Consider the following 10,491-nt stretch of genomic DNA (forward strand, 5'->3'; position numbering starts at 1 on the left):
AATAAATACAAAAATCAAAAACAACTTTAAAGTTTTTTGAAAGATTTTTACTTTTTTGTAAACTATCACTGAGAAAAAGCAAATATTGTCTCAAATGAAAAGTGTTTGTTTCATTGGCAGACAGTTGAGGATGTTTCGCCTCCTTTACTATTACTCCAGCAGTTTTTAACAACATGGCATCATTTCGTAAATTAAATTAAAATAAAAGCATTTTCACAAGATAAACATATTCATGCAAGCCCCTGTGACTAAAAAAAAAACAAAAATAGACTCCTGGTGATAGAAATCTACTATTACACTACATAAAAATGAAAACTAGGAACAAATCTGTAGTCATTTGAGTTTTTGTTGAATGTCTGGTAAAATTCAGTGAGAAATAACTTGAAAATGTTTGAGGGAAGAGTACACACAGGTCACACACACACACTAATTAAGAAAATGAAGAGATGCAACAACAACAATCTACTGGAGACCGCCATATCAATAGAAGGCTGCGTGTGTGTGTGTTGGTGGGGGGTATATCCACAACTCTAGTTTAAACGAGGATAAAGGCAGTAATATCGGTCATAACTTCTGGAGAGAAATAGCGCAGACACTGGATGAAGATGATCGGCTGTACGCATGCACTGAGCCGCTTCAGACAGCGCGCCAGTAGCGCTTCAATGAACAAAAACACACACAATTATGTAAAAATGTGCAGTTTTGGCCGAGTGACCACGGTCTTAATTGAGTTTTAAAGTCCTAAGTGAGCAAGAGTTGGGAGAAAACCAGATGTGTGTCAGACCATGCCATGTGCATCAGGATTTAAAGAGACAGCGCTGCTTTTAAAGCGAAACATGCTGCAGTCTGTCATTGACGGAAATCAAAGAACAAAAGAAAAACAGAAATCACTCGTCTGCTCTAGTCACTTATTAACTTTTGTAGCTTGAATAAAGATTTATCTATATAGTTTATGCATATACAGTTTTTAGTTTGTGAAGATTGTTTTAAGTTCACAAGTTAATAGTTGTTATATTTTTCAGAGCCTATTAAATGTTAAAAATAACGGCTTTCAATTATACTGTAATGTTGAATGGCTATAATTAATAGCTAAAATTGAGAGGAAAATGCATTTTAATAGAGACATCAGTAGCAGTATCAATGATACCTGCCTTCAATAATAATAATAGGCTACTGAGAAAAATATGCCATTAAAAAACATATTTAAAATATACCATCGTTATGTTGTTTCTACATTAATTTGGAGGTTCAGTGTGAAATTATGACGGTATAAATATATCAATATGCAATTAATTACAGAAAAATGTGATTATTTATTTTTTCTTTTTTTTTTTAATCGACAAGACAGTACTAATGTTACCCTTTTATAGATGTTGGTGTTGGTAATATTAGTTCATTTTAATGTTGAATATGCATTTCAATTTAATTTCTAATTTTATAGGTCCCCCAGAAAGAGATCGGGATGACCCCCCACCCCCTTAAAATTTTCAATTCGATAATCCGGCCCTCAAATGAAGCTAATTGAAAAGCCATGATGTAAACTATTAAAACAGGTCTTTAATTGTTTGGGGTCGGTAAGATGTTTTAAAGTCTCAGATGCTAACCAAGGCTACATTTATTTGATCAAAAATACAGCAAAATCATATTGTGAAACTAATTACAATTTTTTTTAAAAAGTTTTATATTTGTATTTAATGTCTTTATTGTGACTTGGGACAATTTAATGCATCCTTGCCAAATAAAAGCATTAATTTCTTGACCCCAAACTTTTGAACAATAGTGTATACACAACCACACTTCATATACTATGTGTCATCAAATCTAAACTCATAAAATAAGACCGAGTTATAATCAGGGCTGAATTTTACCAGACATGAGCAAAGACAGACCAGATGTGCAAATGTAAAAAGACACAAAAATAATGCATCAGATGCAGCTGTGTGTAGAACATGTAAAGTTTGGTCAGCAATGGGAACTCTGTTATAATCTACAACATAATTACATGTCTAGTTAACTGTATGTATAACTGTATTATCAACACTGACTTGTAGTGCTTTCTGTAGTAAAAGAGTTGTATTATCAAAGCATAAAATTGAATTCAAATTCTAAATAAATAGAATGTTTGTTCCAATACATCGTCACCAGACAAAAATAGGCACAGGCTTTGTCCCATGATTGCTTTAGAAGAAGAAGAAAAAAAAAAGGCTCAGCTTCAGCTGAAGAAATCTGTAGCAGCTCATTCAACCAGGACAGAACAGTCCCTTGACCACCCACAAAAAGAACATAGAGTGAAAGAGAAAACCCTAAGTGTGCATTAGGGACTACAGCCATCAGTCAGTGATTCCTCTATGTCCAGTCTGTGAGGTAGAGCTGCAGTACATCAGTCAGTTCGTCAGTCACTGGCATGGCTTCATGGATGCCACGGAGGTTCAGTTCTCAGTTCAGTACCTGCGTCCTCAGGGAGGGTTCCACACCCTTCGCTCGGGTTCATAGCTCATCATGGTTCCTAGTAAGGTCTTCGCCATAGTTGGTGGCCTGGCTGCCTACAAACATGTTCCAGTTCTCAAGAATCTCTTCTTTGGTCAGCATCTGGTCCTACAAAAAATTTAACATTCCACCCACATGACAAATGTGTTTTGCTGCTGATATTTCTCATTTGTAAGACACAGGGGATAACAGTGTCTGCTAAATTAATAGATGTAAATGTAATGAGTGTTGGCAATATTTTAAGTCCTCTAGTCCTTTATTGAACTCATGACAAAGCTCCAAAAAAAGTCCAAAAGAAACCAGCATCTCTGGTACTGATGATAAACATTATTTATTCTGTGTGTTCACACAAAACATGTTTAAAACATGTTAGTTTTTCTACTAAAGGTAGCACATTAATTATTCACATGAGCAACAGACGCACACAACCACCAAAATGTGGAAATTACCTTTAAAAAATTGGAAATATACAAGGCTACAATTATTTTAAAACATTGTAGCTGTATGCACAATGTGCACAATGCTATTATGTTTAATAACTAAATCTAATATCACATATGTCTTGCAACAATAAATTAAAGAAATTAATAAAACTAAATGTCCTTAAAATTACTAATCAATTAACAATTATGTAATTTATTCCTGTGATGCAAAGCTGAATTTTCAGCCTCATTACTCCAGTCTTCAGTGTCACATGGTCCTACAGAAATCAGTCTAATATGCTGATTTTCTGCTAAAGAATGCTCAAAATGTATCAATGTTAAAAAGGTTATGCTGCTTAATATTTTTGTGGAAACTGTGCTTTTTCAGGATTCTTTGATGAACAGACAAAACCGCATTTATTTGACATTTTTCTTTTACGTCAACTTTTGATCAAAATAATGTGTCACGGCTGATTAAAAATATTAAGTTCTTTAAAAATACATAAATAAATTGCACTGATTACAAACTTTGGTAGAGGTATCAAATAAATTAATATATTTAAATAAATTAATTCTTATGGTATTTTTCTCCTAGTTTACTTTAAGCATGCATTTAATTGTTTAAATGACCATGAATGTATTATAACATCAGTACTACAATTCTGGACAGCATCCCAGTAGGTTCTCACCTTGTCTGTGTCCGACTCGTACACCAGATGCCGAGCCTCTGCCTGCGCGTGGTCATAGTCCTGCGGCAGGATCCAGTGACGAATCTCTTCTAAGTCCATCTTCCCGTCTTTATTCAGATCTCTGAAATCTGAAAACTGGTCTCTCTCGGTTCTAACCCAGTCTGGCTCTGGGCCGCCATCTTCATGCGCAAACATGTCCGCTGTAAGATAGCAAAAGGTCTAAAAATGTTTTCCCTTGGATACAGGATAGTTCACCCCCAAAATGTTGATTTTGTCAAGAGTTTCAGTGTCTAAAAGTAATCTGTAATACATTCTGTCAAAATACAGATAAACCTACCAATGTATTCATCCTCATCTACATGACCATCTCCATTCTTGTCAATGTCCTCCAGAGTTTCCTGGTGGAGTAAAGAAAATGGGAATGAGATAAATCAGTTACTTTATTAAATAAAAGCATGATGGTTATTTTCAATAGTCTGCATAATTAAACTGACAGCGAGTACCACTGTCTGAAAATTTAACCGACACTCACAAGAACTACAATTTCCTGCATGTGCTCAAACTCTTCTGGATGGAGGAAAGCAGTGAACTCCTCTCGATCTGCAGCTAAATCGCCGTTGAGATCTGCAGCCTTAAACCTACGTTCATCTCGCGGAAGCATCTTCTTGAAGCTGAACTGATCTGTTGCATCTTCAAACTCTTCTGGATTGGCTGGGAGAAGAGTCGATGTTGAGTCTCATGCAGGCGGCTATCATGAAAACATTTCATCAATATTAAAACTTTCAACAGTTTCTGATACGAGTGACTCACCGAGGTAGTAACCGTACGTTGCTTGCTTGTATTCATCCCACGAGATCTTGTTGTCTTTGTTCAGGTCGTAGTCAGACCAGACCTTTGCGACGTTCTCATAGACGTAACGCTTCTGTACTCTCTTGATCCAGGCCTTGAGTTCATCAGTGGTGATATAGCCATCAACGTCGCTGTCAATACGATCAACTATCTTCCTAAGGTGCAAAGAAAGAAAAGAGTGCATAAAGTGGAAACTTACAGAGAATAAATATTAGAATGGACACTGGAGTTTGAGTTTTCTCAGACACATTCCTATCTTTTCACCTCAAACATGATGGATCGATCCAATCCCTATGAAAATAGAGATACTGCACCCCAAAAATTTTAGGAAAAAAAGTAAATGCAAGAATTTTGTGTGAGTGCATGTATGTGTGTGTTTAATATAACCTAAAATTTAATAGTATTATTATAAGTGACCGATTAATTCCCAGCATAAAGGTGAACATAATTAAACAGATATTTGCTACGGATGTTTTTATTTTATTTATTTAATTTTATAATTTGCATTATTCAGTGGTGTTTATAACTCAGTGGTGACTCTCATTATTGCAATATGACCTTGATAATCTCTCAAATAAAATGAAAAAATATTGATACAAATTTTAAAACGTTATAAAAATACAAATTTTATATAAAACATATTTCAAAAATTACTTATCTATATTTGCATTTCATTTTTTGCTTATTTCTTCCATTTCTTAACGCTTATTTTCAATCGAAATACGACCCAGAAATGTTCTTGACAGAAACTAGACTCCAAGTGACTAGAAGACTGTCAACAGCACATTATTTTTCTCTCTGATGCCACGTTGTGATGTGAAGAGAGCCCTCCCTCTTACAGGACTGGGAAGAGAACGAGGTTCATGCCTACATGCCCAAAGGGTGAGCTGGACAACTTGTTACACTGGCAAGAAACGAGCTAAACCCTGATATCCAACATCAAAAGGTTAACATGACAGTGTGGCAACCACCACACAGGAGGAATTTTGTCACGTGACAGGAAAACCATAAAATAGACTCTCTCAGAGGACATACATGCATGTATATGTGTGTATGTACGCGTGTAGGAAAAGGTGTAAATACTTTTTACGAATGTATGAACAAATATTAATAGAAATATTTAATTCCTAAGAACTTAACACGTCTCATTTTTGTCATCTTGATCTGTAATTGATCTACACATATACAGAAATGCATCATGCTAAAGAGGGTCTTTTGAAATATAACCCAGTCTTACCCTAATCTAGCTTTGCTTTCCTCCGGGGTGAGCTGATCAAATGTGGTGGCCTCCTCTTTGCCCAGAAAGGCCTCGTGGTCGTACTGATAGCTCTGGTTATCTTCGTGGGGTTGTCTGCTCAGTTCAGGCTCGTGATGAACTCTTTCTTTCCTGAGAGTGGGTTTCCCGTGCGCCAGACACGTGCAAAGCGACAAAAACCATAAATACGTCGAGACATCCATGCCTTAAGGACGCAATCCAGCGCAAAGAGAAAGTTTAAAACTGGCACCAAGTTAAACGTTCTAAACGAACACCGTGGAAATCGCAGAAGCTGCGGTTGCCAGGGAGACGTGTCTCAATTGTTATCGACTCAGAACGAAACAATCCAACTCATCAGAACACAAGTCGGCTCTTTTCATTTTCGATTCAAACATACCCGGCGGATCACTGAAGGCTACAACCAAACCCAGAATGGGTGCGTGTCAAAAGACAGCCAATCAAAACACGGCTAGCATGGACGCGGAATGTTAGAAGCTCTGCTATTGGCCGATCGGCTGTCTTTAACTCGAGGTGGGCGTGGACGCCACGTCGCAAGACTACACGCCGCAGAAGCGCCTGCTTCTTATTTAAGGAATGCAGAACGTAAAATTATAGTATTACACTTTTGTCAATAGCTAAAATAGCCAAGTTAATTCCCAGCATAAAGTTGAACGTATTTAAACAGATATTTGGATTAAACAGCCGTTGACTGGATTTATTACATAGCCTAATCCAGTGCTGTAAAATGCATTTGCTAAAACATATTGCCAAAAAGTTAATGCATATGAAGTCTATGCTATGAAGTTAGGCATCATGGAGCATTAAAAGACTGTGCCAGATACAACTATGTTTGAGCAGATTTAAATTGACAGAGCAAATATCATTTAAATACATTAACAATTCATTAGGCTAGTGAAATAAAAGGCCACTGGCTTTAGGCTAGTTTCATAACAGAGCTCCAGCTCCCAGTTTGTGCTGGAAAGATGGCATGTGTTAGCAAATTATGCAAATAATGAATAACAAAATTCACATTGGCCTATCGGAGATGGCACTGGCAGCAAGTTATCCCCACAGTACATTACATGAGCCTAAATTTCGAACATATAGAAATATTAATTTTTGACTAAATTCATATGAACATTTTGACAAGATTTGCCTAAAGCTACACTGGAAACATCACGGATGTTTGCATTGAATTGAATTTATTTATTTTTATAGTGGAGGCCGGCAGAAAGCTATTTGATGATATATTCTTGATGATTGAATGGGCTACTCCTTGCAAACTGATTCCACATAATAACCTTTTTTCAGTAGGCCTACTTGGGCAAATAATTGTCGTGCTGCCATGCTTAACATAAAGAACAAGGAAAAATTGCTTTCTGTCTCTTAATCATTGATCTGTAGACCCTTCATGTACATGAACTGTGTGTTCACTCACTATGTCTGCATTAAAAAGCCTTTTGCAAATGGAGGGCATCGGTGAGGAAAATAGTGTTTATAGCACCATGTTATAAAGACAAATGATCCTTTGAACATGAACATTGGGAAAGATTTTAAAACTTGTTTTATCTATCTCATGGCTCTTAATCTAGCTTTACATTCCCAGTTTTATGCCATTAATCAAGTAGAAATAAATTGACGGCAAGAATCCAGTGGTTATTCGGATGAGCTGGGAAGGCCAGAAGAAAAGGCTGTATTAATCATATCAGAGGGAGTGTTAATTCCACAGTTTGGCTTGCAGCACTAATGTTCCATTAATTATAATAGCTTTCATAAACTTGCATTCGATAATATGGCACTGTCCTGATGAATCATTATTAGAGAAATTAGACAACTGAGCATGATTTGTAACACTGATGATGAACTGAAAGGCTAGTCCAATTTGTTTTATATTGAAAATAATTTATAGAACATTTCAATTTATTTATTTGATAATGTGTGTGTAAGTATGTATATATATATATATATATATATATATATATATATATATATATATATACATACATACATACACACACATTGTCAAATAAATAAATAGAAATGTTCTATAAATTATTTTCATATATATATATATATATATATATATATATATATATATATATATATATATATATATATATATATTTGAGTTATGGTCAGCTTTAATACATTTGATATTTTTTTCAATAATATTTTTAATCATTATCTTGTCCCCTGAATGAATGGAAAAGTCATTGAAAAGTCATAGACAAAAGCAGAGGGAATCCTGAAGTAAATAACTCTGTGTGAGAGCAGCATGTGTTTGTTGCATTCAAATATCACACACACTCATAATGTCCAGCATCATCCAAGCCTATCTGTTATTCAGTATCTATCAAAACGGTTTCAGAAGGGAAGGTTGAACAAGGACAAGATAATCAGGGGTGACACCAAATGCTTCCTGTGATCTGAGATCTGGAAGTGACATAAGATGCAAAAATGATTGAGAGGAAACAAAAGCAAGCAAGATGTGCTTTTGTGTGAAGTGATGTGATGATTATAAACATCAAGCTTGGACTAAAACGCAGACACATCTCTTCATAGTCTGCCAACTGGAGCGCCTCATGAGAACTCAAATGCTTTAGGGTCCTGTGAAAACAAACAGACATATTTTCATTCAAACTGTGATCTGGGTACACTTGAAAAAAAAATCCACCAACTTAAAAACTTAAAGAGACAGTTCATCCAGAAATGAAAATGTACTTGCCCTCAGACCATCCAAGATGTAGATGAGTTTGTTTCTTCATTGGAACAGATTTGGAGAAATTTGATTGGAGATTGGATAAACGTCAGTGAATGGGTGCCGTCAGAATGAGAGTCCAAACAGCTGATAAAAACATCACAATAATACACAAATAATCCACACCACTCCAGTCCACCAGTTAACATCTTGTGAAGCGAAAAGCTGTGTGTTTGTAAAAAAAAAAACAAATCCATCATTAAGGCATTTTTAACCTCAAACTGTAGCTTCTTGGCCTAAATACGTGTCCATAATAATGCTTCCTTCAGTGAAAAGGCCCTGTTGTCCTCTCACATCAAAATCCACCATATTTGTTTAGAATGGTTTTGGCCTGTTCATGCTTAACGTTCAAGCCGAGAAGACTTTTTCACTGAAGAAAGCAATATTATGGTTAGAGGACTTGTAATGTTCAATGTTAGAAAATAGTTAAATGATTTTCATGAGTTGATGGAAAAACATTTTGCCATGATTTGATCCCACTGATCATATTTACAGTGTACAAACACAAATGAATTACACATTGTACATTTTATGCAACAAATACATAACTCTGCATTAGTTGTCACTAATACTAAGGAGTTTAAAAAAGTAACAACCCACATCCCAAATAAGATCATTGATTTGAAGCATACAATTAATATCTGTAGCACAAACAGTTTTAATGTTAGTGGCTTCTTCAAATTGACACAATTCACCTAAAACTTTTGAGGCCCTTTTGCGTCCTCGTCTTGTCTCTCTTCCCAGGCCCCCCTCAACACACCCCCACGGGCCCCCAGAATGTTCCAGGAATGTCAGATGATTAATAGCTGATTAGTGCTTATTAATAAGGGTCTGCAAAGCCTGTAGTTCTGCCACTGCAAAGGTCACAGTCAGCAAAAGGGGCAGATGGGTAATCTTTCTTTTAACTACTACAATCCCTTGGCCAGTTATCCAGCGCTTCAGCCAGGCCCAGAGGCGACTAGAGTGTCAAACAATTATTAGATGATTTCTGACCTCAATAAGCTGGCTGGTGCAAAAACATTGTATATGCTTTAACAAATTATGATAAGTACAAAGAAAGTGAGTGTTGTTGTGGTTAAAGACCTAAAATGGTAGGCAGCAGGTGTGAATGCAGCAAGTAGCATTACCTACATGAATTATCATCACTGTAGTCATAATCTGTGCAAAATGAATACAAATTTAGCAAAACATGACTGGAATAAACAGCTGCAATCTGATCTAACATGTTTATAATCAGTTGTGGACTGACACTGCTGTTAACGAACATCTGAAAGATGTGTGAGCGGTAGGGTTGGGTGTCATTTTATATGTAATTGACAACGTCTTTTAAAATCCAATTTGATTCTTGTTTTTGAAGTGAATTTGAATACAATTCGTTATTACAATTAGTTTTAAAATTAATTGTATTGTTAGAAAAGCAAAGTTTAAATGTTGGTTTGTGAAAGTCTATAGTTTGTATTTTACTGTAACATGTACAGTATATGGGTTACATTCAGAATTGGTATTCCCCGCCTCCAGTTCACTCATGCATTTGAAGATGAAACGTCACATGGAGCGCGTTGCATTATGGGAAACAGTATCCCATGCAGTGTCTTCAGATGCATACATCAGATTTCAGCAAATGTAGTAGGTAATCTGGGAATTCCATGCATTCAGAAAATTCACATACTATTCACAGTATAGCCTACACATAGCATATACTGCAATATAGTGGGAGCTGTATCATACAAATCCTATATATGTGTTTGGAATAGCATACTGCCATACAACTTGTATGGTAGAATGCTGTTCCAAACACAGCTTCTTTACTGATTTCAGTGTTCTTGAGTTATATTTAAAAGATTCTGGCAAATATTGTAGCTCATCCGGGAATTCCATGTATACAGATATTTTGCATACTATGCACAGTATGCAAACAAACTGGATACTGCAGAAATAGTATGAGTTGTATGATAGTATGTCATTTTGAACACAGCAGAAGTCTTTATGGGTGATTAGTTAAATCATTCAGTCAACTGATTCATTCAGGAA

General features: G+C 35.8%; 1 protein-coding gene across 1 annotated transcript; it reads right to left on the reverse strand.

The window, feature by feature from the left end:
• Positions 1 to 2,304: 2,304 nt before the first annotated feature.
• On the reverse strand, positions 2,305 to 6,132 carry LOC109103082 (reticulocalbin-1-like). Its single transcript, XM_019116405.2, has 6 exons — positions 5,685 to 6,132; positions 4,409 to 4,602; positions 4,131 to 4,309; positions 3,936 to 3,996; positions 3,599 to 3,798; positions 2,305 to 2,595 (listed from the first exon to the last, which is right to left on the reverse strand). Exons 1-6 carry the CDS (start codon positions 5,903 to 5,905, stop codon positions 2,488 to 2,490), a joined length of 963 nt encoding a protein of 320 aa, XP_018971950.1. The 5' UTR covers positions 5,906 to 6,132; the 3' UTR covers positions 2,305 to 2,487.
• Between the last annotated feature and the right edge of the window lie 4,359 nt (positions 6,133 to 10,491).

Source organism: Cyprinus carpio, chromosome A7, assembly GCF_018340385.1.
Source record: "Cyprinus carpio isolate SPL01 chromosome A7, ASM1834038v1, whole genome shotgun sequence".
In the NCBI taxonomy this organism is placed as follows: domain Eukaryota; kingdom Metazoa; phylum Chordata; class Actinopteri; order Cypriniformes; family Cyprinidae; genus Cyprinus; species Cyprinus carpio.